Source organism: Paramacrobiotus metropolitanus, unplaced genomic scaffold, assembly GCF_019649055.1.
Source record: "Paramacrobiotus metropolitanus isolate TYO unplaced genomic scaffold, Prichtersi_v1.0 Parri_scaffold0000056, whole genome shotgun sequence".
NCBI classification, from domain to species: Eukaryota; Metazoa; Tardigrada; class Eutardigrada; order Parachela; family Macrobiotidae; genus Paramacrobiotus; species Paramacrobiotus metropolitanus.
The window spans coordinates 332,347-355,023 of record NW_026570276.1 but is presented as its reverse complement, the minus strand read 5'-3'; the positions used below and the strand labels follow the sequence as shown (position 1 = coordinate 355,023).

The following is a 22,677-nucleotide window of genomic DNA, read 5'->3' as shown; positions in this document are numbered from 1 at the left end:
TTAAAGGTTTGGAGGCCGTTGGCCGTAACCCCGCGGGCACTCTATCTTTGTGCGCCCTGAAAATGACCCAAGAGTGGATGGTGCAGGTCGTAGCAACGGCCAGTCACGTGCTTATCGCTTTGAATCGCATCTGGGCCGTCACGTGGCCTATCGCGTACCGGCGACATCACAACCATCGGGTCGCTGTCATGATTTGTGTGGCCAGCGCGACCGTTTACGTTGTAATGCGCGTACCGGGCGTGGTCGTGGCATTGTCCGGCTACCGCGATGCCGCCTCCTGTGAGGATAGCCGGACGCTTTTATTGCGCCGACTGCCGCTGTACTTCAAGTTTGCGAATTATTCAGCGATGCCGCTGCCCTGGCTGATTGTGGCTTCGTGTCTGCAATCAGAAAAAAATGTAGCGATCATACCTGCGATTGTTATTGATCCATCCGGCTTACAGATCAGACCAACTGTGCTCAAGCGCCGGCAAAGACGATCTCGGAAATTTTTGCTGTTTTTCTTGATGGCACTGATCGTCCTTGTAACATGGATGCCTTCTGTGTTTTATTCGTGGTTCTTCACGCGAACGGCTTTCGGAAATACTATATTTTCTATTTTTCCGCCATAAGTGACCCGATTGCATTTTTTTTCATAACCGTGCCCACTGCGCCCGGCTCTACGAGATGCCAGACTGCAGACATTTCACTGGAGAACCATACAGCACGCTCTAATACAGGAGATATTGAACGTAAATAGCACCCTTAATAAGATTTAACAATCCCAACATGATTCGCGCGAAGGTGGCATTTGAAAAAACTTGTTCTTTGGTTATACCGCGTGTACAGATATGTCTGCCATGCGTTTATACACGTAGATCAACACTTTTTAATTAGGCGCCTTCTGCGGAGGGCTTTAATTTCTGCCAGAAAGCAGAAACTAGTTATAATTCTGATGATTTTGTAAACCGAATGTTGTTATGCATGTTATGTTAGTGTTGTCGCATTGTGGTTTAGTGACTTTAGTCAGAATGGTATGGACCTTTCGATGTCTGCATAAGTACCGCCATTACGTAATGGAACATATTCTTTAAGCATTTTTCATTCAGTAATTTCACTGAATTCTGCGGATGAATTTCAGCAATTTCACTTTGCTGACTAAGAGGTATCATGTTGTAAAAGGCTACTGTGCGCTTTCTGCCTGTGTTCCCTGTTGTATAAGCGACGACGTATTCCATCTGTGCTCCTATCTGTTCAGAAGCTGCGTTGCGTGAATAAATTATGAATTACGGTATCCGGTACAAGCCCCGATACGAAACCAAACTTTATAGCCAAGGTCAAAAAGAGGAAGGAAACAATATAAAAGGAAGGAATTTTCCACCTTCCTCTTTATGACCTTAGACGACTTTTACGTAAATGTCTAGGTACTCTGTCATTCAGTAGCACTGAACATCTGGCTTTTGGGAAACCATTAGATTCAAGAAAACAAAACCAATTGTAAGAAAACTGTATAAAAATCAGGCGAAAAACCAGCGAACAGTTGCTAATGCAAAACCAATCGGTAACGTATTAATTTTCCAGCTCGCACAGTTGGCACAGGGTGTGTTATTTACTGCGTTTACCACTGCTAGTAGACCGTTTCAGTGTTGAAGAACTGCGTTGCACAACCCTTGCGATATGCTTAATAAGACGCCGGCGACGTAGAGGAATGGTTACGCACAACCCCTTCTTGTAGGCCTGGAATAGACTGCTGCAAGCACGTGTCATTCGCCGATCCGGAGGTGCAGGTTGAGGCAATCACTCCGGAAGCGAACAACGTCCTGGTGTCACCGCACGCCCCATACTTGCTCAGAAACGCATCAATTACCGGATGGAATGTGAAATCTGATGTAGAGGTTCGCGTTGCCGCCAGCAGCCACCATGAGCTACAGATTCCCGTCACCGGATTAGGAATTAAACAGCCATAAAACACTGTAATATTGGCGTCCTGATACACAGTACTTAAACTGAGAACTCCTGCAATCAATAGTTATTTATTTTACAGTTATGACAGTACCGATTTTAATCGTTCAAATATCCACCATACTTCTTGCATCTGGCACACCAAGTGATTTTTCAAAAACCCGACCGTTAAGTTGCCCATCGCTGCGAACTTCGCCGATATAATAGCCGTATGAGCATCTAAATTCGTGGGTGGATCCTGGGCTTGCATAGAAGTACTCCATCCACATAAGTTGTGACGTAATGTTCGGAGAAGTCGATGGACTCCTCCCGATACTGTGCCATTTAATGCTTAAGCTATAAGGCGGGCCACCTAAAAGGTGAGCGGTGTATCCGGACCAGGAACCGGTAAGCTGCAATTCGCAACACCGAACTGTGACTTTTTAGAGAGCAAAAATCCATCAACAGATCGAGCATGCGCTAAGCATTGAGCATTGAGCTAAGCATTGAATTGTCCAGGTGCCGACAACTCTATACTGCAGATTTTTTACCGTTCTCTATATGACCTTTGTTTATATTATGTTGTAGCGACAACTGGTAAAAACTTTTGCGTACGAACTCATAGTTCGGCAGAAATCGTAATGAACATCATATCTTGGTGAAATACTGCGCTTATGAATTAAATTGTTTACCCACGATTTACTCGACGGAAAGTAGTATCCGACAGAGCAACGCTATAGCAGAGCAAAGGTACACAATTCAAAAATTTCTTTGGAATTGGTCGGGTGTTTACCGGAGAATCCCTTACAAGTTGTTGAAAAATAACGACCAAACACCTTTGATCGCAACCACCAAGCCACAGCGCATATTGGTGTGACTTGCTGCCCATTTCATGCACTGTGTTCGTCTTTTTATTGGCGGCAGTACAAGCTCGAGCGCCCGCCCACCCTGTACACACTGCACTGCGAAACGGAAGTTATTGTTTCTAAGATCCTTCATCACATTTTCACTGGTTGCACTACGTTTGTAGCAATGGAATATTTTTATTACGTAAACGAAACTGCAGTATAAAACAGAGTGTTCAAAAAGCAACAATATCTTCGTTTTGTTGAGTAACGAGAACCTGGTATATCGAGCATACGTGGAGTTAGCTTTGCGGCGGACGGATACATAAGAATTATATTAAAAAAACCATTCGGCAATTGGCGTTTGCTCATATTACTTCGCGGCAGTTACCGGGCGCATGTACAATGGTACGCCGACCCGGTCACTAGGCGCTTGCCATGGGTGCAAAATTAATTTGAGAATTCATATTTTAAAACCGTTTCGTGTAATCTCTTTTAATCTCTGCACATTGGTATAACAACTTCTTATCCATGTAGAGAAACCGGCTGTTCATGGATACTTAAAGGAGTGCAGCTATGGCATAACATTTTCATTTGAGCCAAAGCCCAAGAGCGCCAAACCCGGTGAAATAACTGTGTAGTGGTCCTTTTGGACGCAATTAAAAATGCCGCCTCGGAGTCAAAACTTTTATTCAGAGCAGCAATGTATAAAGTGAAACGATTAGTGTCAACTAAATAGTAATTACGATTACTACAGAGTAGCTTTTTTTATCTTCTTATCACTGTCACATACCTGCTGCGGATCTAACACTGCTTCGCTAGCGATGGCGTTGGGTAGCCGACAATTCGGTGTACTAGGATCCGAGATGTTCAGATTACCTAACAATCGAAGACCTTGAATATCTTTGGCAGTACAATCTGGCGAATCAATCAGTAGGCACGGGGAACGACTATCAAACCGCTGTTGCGGGATGTCGTTAGCTGTGATACAGTACGCAGCAAACAGCGTATTCAGAGTGCTGTCGAGATCGTCCATATCGCTGGCCGACAGGCTGGAAAGATTCGCTCGGACTTGGACAATAACAAGTGGGGTTGTACAACTTCCGTCTTGGTTGGGACCGATGCAACCGTACGCTACCAGCATCTTGTTGTAGTCGTGATATAAAATGCTGAGATTAACTTCTCCTGTGTAAAAGGACGTGATTAGCACAAACGGATGTGATAGAATTGGGTTGTACGAGTAGACACTAACAGTTTACATGAAATAGTGCAAAAAGGGTTTCGTAGTGCTCGAAAGCGAATAGCTCCCCTACAAATACACATTTGGGTCCATGTAAACGGCACATGTATGTTGGTACCCGGTCATTTCGCTTATCTGTCCATAGACTTGCGCAACGCTGAACCGTTTTGGCATGGATCGAAAAATTAAAGAAAAACGTATCCTGCGTTCACGCCTCGCATTATAGCAGATGTTTATGCTTTTGGATTTACTGATTCCATTCTTACTCATAATTAAATTATCCTCCGTTGCGGCCATCGTTCCCCTCATACGCCCGTCCACCGTGTACAATCCTGTCCAGAAATGATTTTCACACGAGCGATTTCCCCCAGCATCGTTCATTGCAAATTGGGCAGTCACAGCCCACGCTGACTGGTTAGTTGACGTATCGACAGTCTGCGTGATGATGTCCCATTGAACGTGTTGATTAAATACACTAGTTGAGCCGAATCGAGATTTCTCGCGGTACATGTACCAGATGCCGGCAATCTGTAATCAACAACGGAATTAATCAACCATAGTAGTCAATAATCACGTAATACAATGCATTAGGAATTAAACTAATTAAATTGAAAGTAATAGGAAAAAGGCCAATTGGATAAAATAGTACTAGTACTACCTTTTCAGGAACGTTTACATCTGCAGATGGCGGAATCGCGACCGGCCACTGTGCTGAGCATCTCTGTTTTTGAGCCGGACTACGAGCCAGTTGGACTATAATACATAGTACTGATAGTAGTATCATAAACGTATGCCAGTCAGTGTTGGCAATACGAACAATGCAACGCAATACAATAATTTGTTATCTACAGTACAGTTATATGGTCAGTGTCTTTTAATGCTTACTAAATAGGATAACCCATGCAAAAGCAGCGAACGGCTTTGCCATTTCCGGCGACGTAGGAAATTCGACAAAATTGTTGTCAGAAATTTTTGGCAGACAGATTTGTAAGAGCGCATAAGAAAAGCTTAACTGGCTATTGAAAAACAACCGTAAGATCCGGGCATTTAACGATCGATTACTGCGTTGGTCGTACACTGCAGATACGTGGTGTATTGTAACCGGCGGCGGTACACGGTCGAGCGTCCGGTGACCATGCCGTATTGCAGTGCAAAATGAATGTGGCAGTTCAGAAACCGTAGTACTGTTTTTCAATGATCATCAGTCATACTGGTGCGTACTTGATACGTAAATATTGTAACAGCGCAGTAAACAATTAAAACACGCGTAAAATCAAATGCTTCTGCGGTTCGTTTGATTGCGAGAACACAGCTAGCCGCATGCTCGACGTCCTCGTAGAGTCGTAGTTACAAACTTACAATTAATCATTAATCATAGTTCTTCGGGTGTTTGTAAGCACTTGGCGTAAGGATCTGTACGCACCATTATCATTGTGAAACGTGTCAAAAAATCGTGTAATGATGATAAAAATGGCGACCACCCAAGAAAACCAAACGAAGAACACGAATTAGACCGGCTGCAATGTAAAAAAACCGTTCTTCCACATTTACGAATTTCAGAAATTTCGTATTTCAACATTTTTAGTTTTGTTTTGATTGAAAAACAAATCAAAAAGCACGTGGTGCGATCTGCAGCTATTCATGTAGCGCGCCACATGGGGGGTGATGATGTGAGTGACCGATGACAAAAAATCAGAAATCGTACGGTATACGTAAAGTGACCGAAATATAAGAAAAATCCAAGTACTGTATCTTTAGTGTACCGGTACGCGAATTCGTGCCGTGAAAATATCCGGGATGCGAAAACACATTCAAATAAGAACAATTCGGCCCACTTCGTGTATGCACTTATCCGACCGTATATCGCCGCAAACATTACTCTCTTTGTGCGCGCGCAGCATCCCTTTGCCGAGAGAGCTTGTTCTTCATAACTTTTATTGCGTTTCTAACCATAAAAACCGTCACGCAGAATTTTCGTAATCTATTTTGTGCACCCTTCTCGAACGCTCAGCGTACCTACATAAACGATTCTTCATATGCACTGTACTTGCATAAGAGATCATTATTACGAGTACTTCATTCAAAAGTCTTTCTCACAGAAAAACACTTAAAAGTGGTAAACTGAATAAATTGGAAAAGGCAAAACTGCTGCTTTAGCAAACAAGCCAGTGCCGCAGGCCGTGTAATGTCTTGTTAAATATGCTTACTAACTGCTATCGAGCATGACGAGGCATTAACTTTATTTTCGAGTAACTGAACTGAGAGCGAATTAGCGCACAGAGCTTTCCGCTCGCTAAAGTACATATCGTTAATTAAACTGTTTTCTGAAAAATTCTTCACAAACAAGTGAAACATGTGTAAACAATGAGACATATCATCGCTAATGTCATTAATTTACTGCGAACTAATCCTTATAAATATTGATTCGGATGTCTGCTTTGACTGGTACACAAATTCCTGTAATTCGACCGTTAATTCTCTACAACAAATATGAAGCGCCAATTGGCCTTAGCAATCTTCTTACTAGCGTTCACTGTGATATGCGAAACTAAGGGTAAGCTATTTGCTGCGGTATCTGTACAGAATGCGGTATGATAGCAATATTAAAGTTTAGTCTGTGGTAAAAGCTTGGTGATGTACTGCATTAGAATGTTGACAGTTGTGCGTAGTCTTTTAAAAAAATCATATCTTGCAGGAACAGGAATGGGCGCCTGCTTGCAGAATAAAAAGTGTGAGAAGAGTGAAACGTGTAAACGAAACGACCATGGCGGAAGCAACTGCGGAGGCAGCAGCATATGCTGCAAGAGTAAATGCGGAGGAACACAGTGCGAGTGGATGATTCCTGGTCCTTAACTGGAGTGCTAAATGTCAGCGTTGCGATACTCATCTTCTAGCAATAGCAGAAAACTCTAACTGTCCTTGATTTGCTCATGGAATTGTTGATTTGCATCTCGGTTACAATTCGCTTTACACTGAATGTTGGAACCAAGAAAAATCATTCTTGTTTGTGTTGTGGTGTAGAATTAAACGGCTAAAACACTGATACTAACCTCGGCAGACAGCAATGCAGACCGGAAGTGCCAACGTCGTAACATTGTTAATTTTGTCACACTGGTAACGCGTATGCCAACTGATATTGTAAATAGCCGCATAAAGCTGTTTTCGAATGGAAGTATTTGGACGAATGAATTTACTTCGAAACGTTCTCATGGTATGGATATGACAGGTTTGAAATTCGTCTTTACAGACAGACCACAGAAACTGATAACCTTACGCATTCCGTAATATGTACAGCACACTTATGCACCTAACGAAAAGCTTCGCACTAACTGCTGCAACCGCAATACACCTCAAGACGCTTTTGGCTCTTCATTGTCGCAGTTAATTGGGCATCAGAAAACATTTCAAAACGCTCCGTGACACTTCGCCATTCACTGTACCAAAGCAGAAAAAATCGTCCAAAATTTTATTCATTTTGTAACTGTAAAATGAGCTGCGTATGTATCTATAAAATCACCGATGACGATAATCATTGTGCTCAAAGGAAATGTATTATTGGGCTACTGGACTGACTGGACTATGCAAATCCATAATAATAATACGGTATATCATCCATGTGCAGATAATGCTGCAGATTTTCAATCCTAACAAACCACTGCTCTGAAATGTGTTAGGCAATAACGTGTTTTTGTGTAATTGTGTTTACTGTTGACTACAACATTCGGGCAAACAGCAATCTTGTTTCTCGACCGGTGAATACAGTTGTCTGTTTATGTGTGTGTGTGCAGTTCATATGTAGCTTCGCTAAGAATCAACTAGGTTAAGCCATTGTTTTCAATCAATCTATTTGCGGGAAAATTCTTAATAAACAATTATAGACAGCAAACCATAACATGAGTATCGTTGTCCCTTACTTGAAGCTGTTGGCTCGTTTACAGTAAACCGCACAAAATCGTCTGGGGTTGTTGCATTCACCACTTTCTTTCTCAGAGAAGCAGAATTGATTTCAAACTGTCAGTATTCCACGATTACCATGAATCACGGTCGGTTAATCACAACCGTTTTCCTAGTAGCGTCCATTATGGTATGCGAAACTGAAGGTAAGGTTTCTACTAAAATGTGATTCTATGGAACTAGGCTAACGAAAGCAGAGTCTAGTGTAAACGAAGTACAGATTTCCCACTTTTTGATAATTGCACTGTTCGGTCAATATCTTACAGGTGCCGGCAGGACTTGGTGTTTGAGGAATCCGCCAAAATGCCAGAGCGATACTTGCGAGAATACCACACACTATCAAGATCAATGCGACGCCAGCCATAAATACTGTAAGAACCAATGCGGGAAGACGCAGTGCGAGCCTCGCTAAAATAACTGTTCAATGAAAGGAAGGCGCTACGATTGCTGTCGAATAATAACTGTTACCAAGAGATTACATCCACAGATCCACTACTCCGTAGTGTATTCTTCTGCCGTGCTGTACTTTATTTCCACATTAACTGTGCAAAGTTTCAGTCGCATTAATCCATGAGGCTCTCACTAATCTACGGACGCTGGACATATTCCAGAAAATCCGTCAGGGGCCGATGCAGAAACTTCTATCAATAAAACAATACACACAACCGTAATCTGAGCATCACGATATGCGCTAGTACGGAGTATACTGAAAAAGGAGCACATTAGATGTTTCTTGGAACAGCCAATATTGTTCATTATAATTTTTATCTTCCGTTACAAAAGTTCTGGATCGTTATCTTAGTTGGAATTTATGACGTGCGTGCAGTTCAAAACACTATACGATTACAAATTGCACTACAGAGTACACTCATCACAATACGAGTACATTCAGGCCGTAACCTGAAATGGAGTACTACAGCTCGATTCTTAAATACGTATTGATTAGAATGAGCAACCCCGTAGAGACTTTCGAGCGGAGCTACTGTAATTATCGGTCATATCGGTGGTATCCGATGACTTGTCGGACCAGCTCTGCTGTCGAGTACAGACTGTATACACCATAGTGTCAGAGCTAGTTGCAGAATGTAGACCCAAGGCGTCACTGGTTCGCCGTATCAAAGTAGGTACTTTAATGAACGTACTAATTAGGTGATGTGACGTACTTATGCGCGAAAAGAACCTTTAACATCAAGGCTCGGGGATGGCTCATTCGTTAAAATACAGTATATCCTTCAAAATGGCCACGTTATGCCCAAACGAGATAATTGTTATAGGTAAAATATTGGTGCATAATTATATGATCATCGAAACGTTTAAAGCAGAGCAACTAGACTTATTAATAGCCGCCCTTTAATTGTTACCATCAGACAATAAGGATCAATGCGCTAGTTGCATATGATTCATCATTGTATGCTTATCTTCTATTGTCACACCCGAGCCACACCCCATTGTTAGATGACGCTCTAGATCTTTCTTCGTTGTTCTAATGCTGATTTGATATTCTGTTCCTGATGCTAAGAGTATATAAGCAGCACTGCGATGCTGCCAGAAAATGCGCTCTGTTCATTTGGACTTTCCATCAGTAAAGAGTTGCCGCTAGCTGCTGTTTTGTTGCGAGTATGGTTGGCTAGTATTACTGCCATCTTCCACTACTGCCTGCCATCCCGGAGCCACATTTATACTCGTAACATAACTAAGGAGTCATCGACTTAAATCTTTCCTGCGCGACTGCCGGATGTTCTTCAGGCCAGAGTGAACAATATAGGATCGGTGACGGTTTGGATACAGAGAAAGATTCTTAGTTTAAACTAATACTACCCGAACAAAAATGCTTTCTACATTGGAGTGATCAGTAAAGTGCTATAGATCCAGAGCATGCGAGATCTCTGCACTAATTTTTTAGGTTCTCTGCTAATTTTTAATAAATTCTTGGATAATCGATTCTGATCTCCTGATTTTGATTCTCGGTGTTCAGCCAGGTTCCTAGCCGGATATGGGCTATCTTGCTCTGATTGCGCGTAACTTCGGAACGATTAGCTAAATGGTGGCTCGGATCAGATGACGTGCAGATACGCTTCCTGCATAATCCATTCATCGAGACGATCGTTAATGCGAAACCAACACTCGTACAGACCGGCGTGTTCCCTAGTGACATTGTCTATCTTCATTGTGGAACTGCATCGACACTGTTCGCCTTTGCGGAAATCAAAGTGCCCCCTGAAACCATACGGCGACCTGGCGCTCTCTTCTAATTCCGGGATGGACCTAACCACCAAAAAGTAGCTTCCCTTGCGCCACAAAAAGCGGGTCATCAGGTATCCGGGCAGGAAGTTGAAGCGAACCGGGCAGATCATTTCCGCTGATTCGCCGTAGCGGACGGTGACGTTCTGCATGGGCGAATCGAATACGTCGTGGCGAATGTGTCTCGGAGTCACCCAGTAGCGCCGTGTGACCACCAGCTGGCTCCCGTTGGAGTGCAGGCACTCGTACAGACCGGTGTGGGCGTATGTGAAGTGCTCCAACGCGATGGAAAACGCACCCGTCTCCGGATCATACCCGGACACCCGCAACCTCGACCCACAGTGTTCACCGGTACAAATTTCGTTTGTACAGTTGCAACAAAACTTCATTTCCTCGGACGATTCTTTTATTATTGCCGCATTTTCGATAGTGAAATGCTCTCCGTTGTGTCTAAATGCCGGCGGAATCGCGATGTGGGACACCTGTGTGTGAAGCCGGCAGTTGTTCAATTGGATAGTCTGATTGAAACCGACAACAATATGAATACTAAGATACATGTACTTGAGTAGATATTCACAGATTGATGAAAAAGACTTGTACGAGTGCATACCTGCTTATTGTTCGCGTTGCTGCAAGGAACGAAGATTGTGCCGCCTTCTGGCGCTCGAATGATCTCCGTCTGCGGCGGCCATTTCGCTATTGGATAATTTGGAATCGACGGGCCGCTCCCAAAGCCGTGCAAATGCATGATGCCGTTGCCGTTGAGTTTTTTGGCTTCGTTTAAAAGCTGATTCACTAAGCAGACAAATATGATTCAATGAAAGTAAAGCAACAGGGCCCAGCTCAGTGTTCCTTGTGCTTCATGGAGGGTGCAGTGATATTTTGTATGTACTATGTAGGCCATTGCAGGGTACTACACATACACTACACATATAACACACCGATCATCTCGTATCAAAAACGCGAATGAAATACAAGGTTCGCGTAGGAAATTAATTCTTGCAAATATCACTGACAAACATCTCATTGCAAGGAGAATAAACTTATATGATGGGGGATACTCCAATGTTCATCGGCCATGACCCGCGCCTGGTTGGCTGGTACCGCGGCCGCTTCAGCGGTGAGATGTATGATTCGATGACCTGCTATGCGCAGGGCCCGCGCTGAAGCTCGGACTTGGATTCGGAGTCGGATTACTCAAACTTGGACTTGGATCCCTCAACTTGGATTACAGAAGTTGGATTACTTAACTTAGATTACTTAACTTGGAATACTAACCTTGAATTATATAAATTGGATTAATTAACTGGATTACTTAACTTGGCTTTCCTAAACTGGACTAATAATTGTTTTTCTAAGGTAATTCTTAAATTATTCTAAGGTTTCTTAGGTTATCCTTAGGTTTCTCAGGTTATTAGGTTTCTTAGGTTATTCTTAGGTTTCTCAGGTTCTTAGGTTTCTTAGGTTTCTCAGGTTCTTAGGTGTCTTAGGTTATTCTTAGGCTATTCTTAGGTTCTTAGGTAATTTTAAGAAACATTAGAAACATAAGAGACCAAAGAAACCTAAGAATAGCCTAAGAAACCTAAGAACAACCTTAGAAACCTAAGAATAACCTTAGTGACCTAAGAACAACCTTAGAATAACCTTAGAGACCTAAGAAACCTAAGAAAACTGTGGAGCCTAAGAATACCCTGAGAAAAGGAAAATATTAAAGACGAGAGAATAGGATAAGAAAACGTAATCCAAGCCCAAAAATATGTAGTCCAGTTTAGGAGGTCCAAGTTAAGTAATCCAAGTCAAATAATCCAACTTATGAAATCCAAGTTAAGGGATCCAAGTCCAAGTTTGAGTAATCTGAATCCAAGTTTGAGTAATCCGACTCCGAATCCAAGTCCAAGTTTGAGTAATCCAAGTCCAAGTTTGAGTAATCCGACTCCGAATCCAAGTCCGAGCTTCAGCGCGGGCCTATGCGCAGCGGTGCAGAGATTTCGTGTGTATACGGATACACACCATTGGTCCATTCTTTTACGCTTAGCGGTTAGTACTGTCATAATGAGCAATAACCATGTGGTCGGCAGCGGTCCATTTCCAGCCACCACGGGAGTGGGGTCTCCGGCAGTTTTCTCGCTACAAATAAACTTCGTCGCCTTCAAGCTAGCACAACAATTTTTTACGAAGAAATCTGATCATTTTTAGTGTAACTTAATAAGATCAAATCAATTTGAGAGTGCGAAGGAAGGGCTCTGAAAAGTGGGACTGCTGAAACGTCAGCGGCGTGCTTGCGTTGCCTAGCAGACGTTAGTGCCGAGTCGCCGGCTTTCGAAGCTGCCGAAATTATCTATTCTTAGACGCTCTCCTTGATTTATAATTCTACAGAAGAAGTGACTGGTTTGAACTGTGATCTGATGGCAACCGAACAACCTATAAGACGGGAACCTGGGAAGGTTCACGTCGTAGAACCGAAGTTGACGTAACTTCGTCTACCAAAGAAATCTGGCAGTGCTACAGCACACACGCTATGGAAAAGCGAAAAATGGCCTGACTGCTAGAGATTTTTAATCCAGACTAATTTCGACAGAAATTCCAAATGTGCAACTCCGCATTGCTGATTACAGCAAGCGCACGTAGCTGCCACACCATGCGGTGGCGCTGAGAACACTACGGTGCTGCCTCGCGGAGGCGGGCGCACAACCAAAACACAACAAACAGCCAAGCGAGGGTGTACGCTGAGTACGCCTGCGCTCACATGCCTCTGGGAGGGATGCCGAGCTCCGTTCGAGGCTCCACTTCCAATTCCTTGGGATCCTTCGACGGCTTGTTTGTGTGGTTTAAAAAAAACATCGAGATTCATTCTCCTTTTAACATCACAATTTCCATCTCACATGTGAATAAAGAGATCTCGCAAACAAAAGTAAACAGTACAAAAATATCAACAGAATTCTTAATCAAGAAGACTAGGATCCTCCGACTCGTAAAGGTCACTGGGTCCTGTCAACCGTAATCCGCTTTGGCCCATTCCGCTCTATGAGCAATCTTTTCATCACAAATGAGATCCGCTTTAAGGAATTAGGTGCGTATCACTGTACGACTTTCGAATACTGCTTCTTCATCTTTGGATTGAGTGCGTATCAAACGTACGTCTTTCATAATACTGAGATTCATCAAAGGTCATGGAGGGACGTCTTGAAGACAAGCTTGTTTGCTTCCTCCCTGGTAAGGTCATTCTCTTATTTCATAAGACTCTTTGAGCAGTGAAATTCTCAAAGGTCATCAATTTCGTTTCCGATGTGCGACTCATTTGGGCAGTGACGATCCCAAAAGGTCATCCCTTTTCCATTATGAAATCAGCGTTAAAGGTCATGGAGGGACTTAGCCGATGTTTCTGGCTTTCAAGCAGTTCTGCTTGCCTCCCTTGTAAAGGTCATCATTTTCTTTTCTTTATATCTCGGTCGCACATCCATTCTTTTTATAAGTGCAGAAGATGGCCGGTGTGACGCCGTAACCTCCTTCCAATGACGCGCACTTTTTCTTCTTCTTTCCTTACCAGGTTAGAAGGCCGGTTGATTGCCGTAACTCCTCTCTTGAGGCAGACATATTTTGTCGCCGTAACCTCGTTATCTGACAATTTCTTCACTTTTTCTTGAACTCTTTCTCTTTTTCACCCTTGTGGCTTCTGTCATTCCGCCAGAGTGTGCCGACTCAGCTGGCCGCAACTACACTCTTAAGTGACGTTAAGTTGAAATGAGAAAGGCCGGTTATCGCCGTTACTCTTCCTCTTTTGAGGGCCGGTTGACCACCGTGACTCCCCAAGTGTAAGATCTCATTGATCCTCTGAAACAAAACTCTGCAAACAACAAGACACGAACGATATGACAGTTTAATAAGTTACTTCCTTCCGCCCTGATACGTTACCTTAAGTACCATTCTCTGTGCTGCCGACTGATGGCCGTAACTAGCACATCAATGATGCCCTAAAAGTCATCACTGATCACTTGAACCATTATCGCGGTTCCGATCGAAACGTCGTTGTTTTTCGTTCTGATCCGACGTCCGATCTCGAGGTTCCCTTTGCCTCTCCTGCAGCTGGTCTCCTTCGCTCCGGCTGCTAGCGCTACTGTTTCTGTTTCGATTGCGCCGACGCTGAATGCGTATCAAATGTTCCCGGGCGTCAATCGTTTGCGCTTTCAATCTCTCATCATGTGAATTGTTTGCCAACCTTTGACAAAGGTCAACATAATCCATATGCAGCTGTTGGTTTCGCCGTCCGCGTTTTCCCATATCGTTGTTCTGGGGTCGCTTTCCAAGTTCTGGACGGTGACTACTCTTGTTGACGCTAATCTCTTGAATGAACTCATAGACGAAGTCAGATGGCTGGATGAACTTTGTCCCCATTGTGCGTCTTATCCGTTCTGCGCACCGATGAGCATGAAGCTGTGCCTGACGTTTCAGCTGTTCGTCATTAGCCATCGCTTTTTGGTAGTCCTTAAGCTGCCTTTTCACCGTCTCAGAGGAGTTGAAGTTTGCGATGGGCATCCCCAACTTGATGACCTGCGCGGTTAATGCCGGCGGAATCTCATTTCCTCTCTGAGCGCTCTTTCTCAATTGGTGATGCGTCTCGTAATGGCACAACCTTGTTGCGAAGATCTTTTGGATCGTGACCTTATAGTCCGGCGGGGAATCCGGTTGAACTGACAATCCTAACGCAGCCCTTCCTGCGAGGAGTCGCAATGCCGGATTCACATGGCGTAACCCGAACTGCGCTACGTGGAGTCTTCTTTCTTTGATGTCTCTATAATTGAACTGCGTCATGCCTGTCGGGTCTGGCGTGTCCAGTGCAGTTTCCAAGAGACTAAGGTCAATCAGACTGACAAGTCCGCTTTCTCTCGTTGGGAAGTAGTTCAGGCTTGCTGACTCCTGTGTGATGATGAGGTCTTCCCATTGACCGTATTCGTACTCCTTCGCGTATTCGCAATCCACCATGACTTGGCGTAAATTCATAAGGAGCCAATAGACTTTATCGGTCTCTTCTTTATCTTCCGGCTCGATGCCCACTGAACGACAGATCTCTCTGGTCTGTTCCGCAATGTCGTTCATTTCAAACACCAGCTCAATTGTACGAAGAGGCTGTCTCTGCGAGATCCGAGTCTGGACTTGACCTTTCAAATGACCTTTCTCTGCTTCTGACTCCGGCGGTGCGTTACTCGCCGTTTCTGCGTCCTACCCACATGCGGTATTTGTCTTCAAGAATCATTCGATCTTCCGGTGAAAGTTTCTTCCAAGTATGTCCCGTGACCAAATGTCGAAACACATCGATATTCCCCCGCTTTGCTTCCTCGGGTACGACAAATGCCTGGTTCGGCACGGCGCACACACATTCCCAGCAAGGATATCGTTCATTAGCCAGGATGTTATTGCGTTTGCAATCTGGGCAGGTTTCATTGAAATTCGTGGCCGGATCCCCCGTCACCTTTTTCAACGGTGGTCTTTGACCTTTCTTTGCCGTTTGGCTGGGTTGACTCCGTTCAGCCATTTCTGTAGTTTCAATCTGTAATCTCAAACACTGTAAGTCCTATGACCTTTACTGAGTAACCATTCTCAACGCCTATTTTACGCCTATAGTAATTAGGCTATTCTGGTGCTGAGCTGAGACTTTTTCGTTGCCCTTTGGATGACCTTTCTCAATACTGTGGGTGACCTTTCCCATTTTAGCCCATTCGCTAAATCTACTCTTCTTGCAGAGTGTGGTTCGAAAGTAAATTGAGAACTGTGCTCTGCTCGTTTTCTTTTTCTTCTGAATGCTTTTTCTCATGTGGTGGACATTCCTCCCACACTGCTCTTTCTCTTTAAGCTTTTGCGATCCAGTCATAACGATCAACTCCGTTTCTCTTTTCGATTCTGATCGTCTTTTCTTTGACCAGGCTATCCAGTGCATTCTGGATCCTTATCCGGTCGCCTCTCATATTTTCCAGGCCCGAATCATATTGGACAGCCATGTAGTTTGCGATATCTTCAATTGTCACACCATTCGTTCCTCCGATATTCTGTAAAGCGTCGTTAACTAGGACGTCTTTCCATGCCTGGCCATTCGGCTTCGCTCTTTGCTTCCGCTGTTCCTCCGCAAGAGGGATGTAATGAACTGGTACGTTCATATTGGTGTAACGTACTCCAATTCGTCCTTCTTTGTACGCCCTTTTCAAAATTTTGTTGACCTGGCCTCTGCTGATCCCAGCATCGCTGACGGCCTTCGTGATCTCAGCTTTATTCATTTCCCTTGACGGAGCAGCACCGATTGCGGCGTAGATTGTCATCCATGCCTCATTGCTTTCGTTCAGTTCATCAATTGTCATATACGCCGGCTTGCCTTCAACCATCTCTTCCTCTAAGAGTTCAAAAGGTGGCTCTTTTTCTTCCTTCTGAGGGGGTGGCATTAACTTTGCCGGGTCCGCTGCGCTTGAACTTGAATCAGCTGGCGCCTTTTCTAGGCTCAAGCTCGGGTGACCTTCCGCCCCGGCTGGACTTTCTACAGTCGGATGACCTTTAGTCGCTTCTGCCGTACGTTGATCTTTCAGGCTTTGCACTAATCTTTCGTGTGCAGTTTTGAGCGGCACCAACGCTGATGTCGTCTTATGGATAATCTGGACATCCTTTGCTGTTGGCAACATCTTTTCGGCGCTACCTGCCTCCGTGACCTTTTTGCTTCGCACCAGCGCCAGAGCCTCTTGGACTGAAGACGTTTTCGGTCCCACCATTGCAATGGCTTCTGCTGCTGACTTCGGGGCATTTGACTTCGAATCATCTTCGTCAACTACCTCCACCACAGCCTCTTCAATCGCCACTTCCTCTTTCTTCGACGAGGTTGGCTTTTGCCCGCTCATGAGCTGAATTTGACTTAAGATGGGGCTTGCCGCATCGATCCTTGGATCCACGATGACGGTCGTGTCTTCGCTGGTCTCTTCTTTCGAGTACTTTCGTAATTCTTCCATGACAGCGTTTACTGAGCTGTATCTGATGGGCACTCCTTTGTGGGGATTCGTAGTGTGGAGTATCCCTTCTTTGACCATCTGCGTTAGTGGCGCTTCAAGTGACCTTTCAATTTCTGAAGCATTTCCCTTCTCTTTGCTCCAGACGCTGTTGATGAACTGAGCCATTCTGTGCTTTGTAGTGCCAGTTGGGCTGCACATTCCGGTAATGGCACGATCAATCCGTTCTCTTACGTCTGCGTTTGCAGTGGCCAGCTTTCGTTCGTTGTTGTTACCCATGACGAACAACTTCGCTTTAACTCCATATCCTGGATATTTTTGCAGGATCTTCCCCGTGCTTCTGGCGTATTCCAGTAGGACGTCATACTTCTCCCTTGTGAGTCGTATCTCATTCTCATTGCAATATGATCTGAGGTCACTCCTGAACATTGACGTGACGGATTGTTTCGTTTTGCCCCATTCGGCAGTAGCGCCCAGCACTATCTCGTCAACTTCTTCGATCGTCAATTTCTCGTGGTCGTCCTCGAGGAAGAAGCTTTCGTCGTCTGAGTAATCCAGATCGCTTTCTCCTCCCGGCGGTTGCCAATCGACAATGTCAGCCGGATCGACTCTTCCGATTAGACTGTTCCTCTTCGTGACCTTTGGTTTCTTTTGTGCATCCATATACTCGGCCAAGCTGGGATCTGCTTTTGGCATGACCTTCTGTTGACCTTTCTTTAGCGTTTCTTTCTTCGGCTTCGGGGATGGTGCTGACACTGCACTTGCCTCGGATTTGGCTGACTCGACGGAAGTATCCCTTTTCTTCTTCTCTTTCTCGCTCTTTTCTTTTCGTTCTTTCATCGTTGATGCATAAATCGGCTGCATCCTCATCGCTTCTTCCATCACGTTACGCGATTGACCTTTATCTTTTTCGTCGCCGCTATCTTGCTGTGATGAACCCGGCTGTGCGTCAATGACCATCTTCTCAGATTCTGAGTCCGAATCAGGTTTTGGCCTTTTCGATGCCATAACTCCCGAAAGCTTCGATTGTTTACCAACGGCTCCACCTTTTCGTGCCGGAGTCTTAGGAGTTTTCACTGGTTTCTTTTTCTTCTCTGATTCTTCTTCTTCTTTTTCAAAGACTTCAAGTTCGCATCCCGGTTCGTTACATGATTGCGGTGTCACTTCACCTTCAAGGATCTGCCTCACTCTTTCAGCGCTACGTCTCGGGGTCAACTCTTTCGATTCGTGACCTTTCACGTCGTCCTGCGTTTCAGTTTTGACTTGATGACCTTTCGGTACTTCTTCGGTTTTCACCTGGTGACCTTTGACTTCTTCTGTCACCTGTTTCTTGATGGCATGGCCTTTCGGTTCTACTTTTGCCGTTTCCCGCTCACCCTTCTCTGCGGTTTTCTTATTCTTTTTCGCCGACGCCAGGTTACTGAGCGCTTCGCCATTCGCGGTGTAAAGCTGTTTATACACCTCTCCGTGAATTGGATCAACATGAGTTAAGCGCATATATGCTTGATCCCGCCTTGCTCTGGGCATCATTACGTTGACCAAGATTTCCGTCAATGTTTCAAATTCATCTCTTTCTTCTTCGTCCGGGAAAGTTTGTAATACCTCCTCGATTTCCTGAAGAAGTAATACCGTTTCATGATCCTCCTGTTCTTGCGTCAGATCTTCATTCGGCATCGTCTTTCCAGTGGCCGGATCTACCACTTCGATCTTAAGTATCCCTTCTCTTCCATCTTCTGTTAGGAATTTGTAATCCAGCCTTCTACAAGGCGATTCTCGCTCTTGTGCTTCTTCTTCTTTCCTAGCCTCTGCTGGGGGCTGATTATACCGCTCGGCGTGACCTTCCTCCGCCGGATGAACTTGATACTGCGGCCGGAAGTTAAGTCCTTGACCTTTCGAGTTGAACAACGATTTGAACTTCCCTTGATTATCTTTCATCAATACCAGAATATTGGCCTTGTCTTCCTCAGCTCTTTGTTGCAGGATGCTTAATACGCATCTGACGTTCTCAGCCACATCGTTCCTTTGTTCTTCTGGTATGAGACTGAGCATCTTTTGCAGATCCGTGTACGCTTTCTGCGTCTGCCATTCGATTTCTTCAGGCGAAGCATTCGTCCCTGCCGTCGGAATCGGCATCATCGTGACTGAATCGACAATATATCCATAGACGTATCCTTCGTCCCCATTTGCCAAGTAATACCTCACTTTCAAAGTCCTGCAGATTGTTTCTCTGAAAGGTTGGGCTTGGCTCTCTTCTTGACCTTTATCTTCTGAAGCGTTTTCTTCTTCGCCTGCTTCGTGCCCCTTCGCACCTGATGCAGGATATGCGCTATGTGATCGCATATCAATCTTTGTTCCGTGAGGGTCATAAAGTTTCTTCTCAACTTTTCCGTCGAAGTCGATCGTCACCATAATGTATGCCCTTTCGTGGAATGCGGTGTCCATCAATAATTCCATGAGGATTCGTCCGATCGTATGTGGGTTGTTTCGTTCTGAAGGAAATATCTCCGCAATTTTCTCTTCGACTTGTTCATTCGCCATCATGCACATCTCGACGAATCCTTTTTGCTGAGTTCCTTCTGCCGACGATGGAATCGGTTCATTCGTGTCCATTTGGACCAAAAAGGCGCTGACCACTCCTTCGAATTTGTTCTTTACGCGGAAGACTCTGGTGTACGATCGGCATTTTGCGACCCGAGCTACGCCCCTTCGCGTGCTTCCACCAGGATGACCTTTCGTCTGAACTTGCTGACCGGTGTGACCTTCCCCCACCGTCGCATGACCTTTCTGCTTTGGCTGACTTTCTCTCGCCGGGCTTGCGCGAGACGATCCAGATTGAACCGCCGACGTCGCTCGTGACCTTATATTCATTAGCTCTCTGTCGAGTTTAGCTCGTTCTCTCAACAGCTCCCTTTCTCTTGCTGTCAATGGGTCACTAGGAGGTTCGAAAGGCTCGTTCTTCGTTTTCTTGACCTTTCGCTCTTCACCGGTGGGACTTTCCTCTGCCGGAGTCTTAACTCCTCTTTCTTCTTCTTCTTCCTGTTTTCCTTGAATTAGATTTAGGAAAACCAGTATCGTTTCGACCGCGCTTGGCCACTCTTTGTCTTTCAATATTGGCGTGACAGACTTAAGTGTTCTGATTTCCACGCCCAACTCTTTCCTTAGTTCTTCTGCTTTATGTTTAGTGAGCTTCCGTTCCAGGTGCACTCCTCTGTCAAGCTTGTGACTCTTTCTTGCGGTCCTGTACTGGAACTGGTTTTCGTTGATTTCATTATGGGTCTCAACGAATTCGCGGCATTTCGCGTTGAATTCCGCGATGGACCTTTTTTCTTCTTCCGTCAGAGTGACCTTTGGGTCAACGATAATGTTGTATTGCGGGGCCGTTTCCGTCACTGGATCTTGAAACCTCGGCGCATTGATTACTGCCCATGGGATACTTCCAGTAGAATGTGGCGATTGGATTCTAACCGGCGTTAATGACGGAATTTCCATTCTTGGTCTGTGACCACTTGTCGATGCCTGAGGGATGGACGGCGGACCGCCCATTCGCGGTGTGTTTTGCCTGTTCCACGGGTTTCTTTGGCCTCGAGATGTAAAAACTTCCACTGAATTTCCTCGTCCCCTTCTCGGAGCCTGCGGTGTCATTCCCCCCGCATTTGGCGTCCTAAACTGCCCTTGACCTTGCATCTGGTTCGGAAATGGGGCCATTCCTCCATAACCGAACTGACCTTGCATCGGTTGGCCTTGGTTCATCATCGGCATATTTTGACCGTACATATTCTGGGGAAATTGTTGAAACGAGAAGTTTTGACCCATCATCCCTTGGTTCGGCATCATCTGGTTCGGCATCATTTGTCCTTGGGGCCCGACTTGTGAGCCGTAAGTCCCCCATTTATTCGATCCCAATCCGGTATCTGATTGTTGATACGCGTAATTCGGGTCGTATCCCCCGTCGTAGCCATATCCGCCTTCAGTGTTCATGGAGTCATCGTACATTTCCGGGTCTTGTATCGTTCCGCTCGTCGATGACGGCGTGCCCGGATTCCAATATGACGCGTTGGGATCCTGTCCTTCCATCTTCCGATCTATCGTTACTGAAACCTACTACGAGAACGAAAATAACTCCGATTAGCAGGTTTATTCCTGATGACCTTTATGCCATCCCAATCTCCCGTCATAATATCATAAACTCCTATTAATCTGATTTTTGGATTTATGTTTTTCCGTCCTTTCGTTATCCGATCAAGTAATTCTTTGTCAGGTTCCTCTTCTGTATCGACTTCACCCCTCAGAATTTGTTCCGGAGTGGGCTTCGGATTCTTTTTAGGTTTCTTGACCTTTCGTTCTTCGATCGCTTTGGCGATATCTTGGCCAAGTCGGTCTGCCCTTTCCTTGACCGCTTTAATTTGCTCCGTTTTTGAAAGGTCATATTTTTCAGTAGCTGATCGTGGTTCGGAAGTATTTTGAGATCCACGGTCTGCGTGAAGTAAAGCCTTAGTAGCAGGGCGTGGTTCGAAAGTAACTGAAGAGCCATGCTCTGCTGCCTGGGTAGCAGTATCTTGCGAATTGCGTTCTGCTACTTCTTTGGCAGATTGTGATCTTTCATTTTCATCTGCGGTAGCAAGATTTCCTGCTTCTTGATTCAGTTTTATTGTGACCGGCGTTTCAAAATCTTTGATTTCTTTCTTCGGTCGTCCTCTCTTCTTCTTTTTCGGCTCTTCTGCCTCTTTCGGCACTTCTGCCTCGTGACCTTTCTCGTTCTCTGGTGCTGAGCGTGGTTCGAAAGTAGCTTGAGAGTCGTGCTTTGCTGACCTTTCATTCTCGATCGCTGCCCTTTCAGCGTGACCTTTCTCATGTTCTTGATCGGGCAATGGAGGATGCCAATGCTTCAGTCGATCGACTGAGACAACTCTCACGTCTGGTTCTTTCTTTGCGTCCATCTCGATAACTTCGACTTCGTTTGGTCTCGGGAAGCTGAGGATTTTCCAGACTTTATCGTATTTATTCTTAAAGTCCGCTTGATTCTCTTTCTTCCCTTGCTTCGTATCTTTTGGAAGTCTGATCAAGACGCGGTCGCCGACTTTGAATTCCGGTTCCGACTTCTTTTTATTGTAAATTTCAGCATGCCTTTCATAGGCGTCTTTGATATTGCACTTCGCAACTTCCTCTGAAAAGGTCAAGTTCTTCTTCATGGTCTCCACCCATTCGTCTGGAGTACCGTAATCGTCGGGAACGTTCGTCTTTGTAACGACGTCTTCCGGCATGGTCATTTCTCTGCCGTGCAGCATGAAATATGCTGAATATCCCGTCGTCGCATGTACAACGCGGTTCATTCCCGATACGACGTATGGAAGATATTTGTTGAACTTCCTTTCATTCCCGGCTTTCATGTATTGAGACAGTCCATCGCTGATCGTCTGCATCTGTCTTTCGACTTGTCCTTGACCTTCGGGATGATACGCCGTTCCAAACGTGTGTTTGATTTTGAACACGTTGGTGA

The 22,677-nt window shown here is 45.0% G+C and overlaps 1 protein-coding gene across 1 annotated transcript; it reads right to left on the bottom strand.

Annotated features, from left to right (window-relative positions):
• Positions 1 to 1,397: 1,397 nt before the first annotated feature.
• On the bottom strand, positions 1,398 to 5,005 carry LOC129592867 (uncharacterized). The gene is made up of 6 exons (XM_055489010.1): positions 4,891 to 5,005; positions 4,664 to 4,758; positions 4,272 to 4,533; positions 3,559 to 3,950; positions 2,066 to 2,333; positions 1,398 to 1,995 (listed from the first exon to the last, which is right to left on the bottom strand). Exons 1-6 carry the CDS (start codon positions 4,931 to 4,933, stop codon positions 1,661 to 1,663), a joined length of 1,395 nt encoding a protein of 464 aa, XP_055344985.1. The 5' UTR covers positions 4,934 to 5,005; the 3' UTR covers positions 1,398 to 1,660.
• Between the last annotated feature and the right edge of the window lie 17,672 nt (positions 5,006 to 22,677).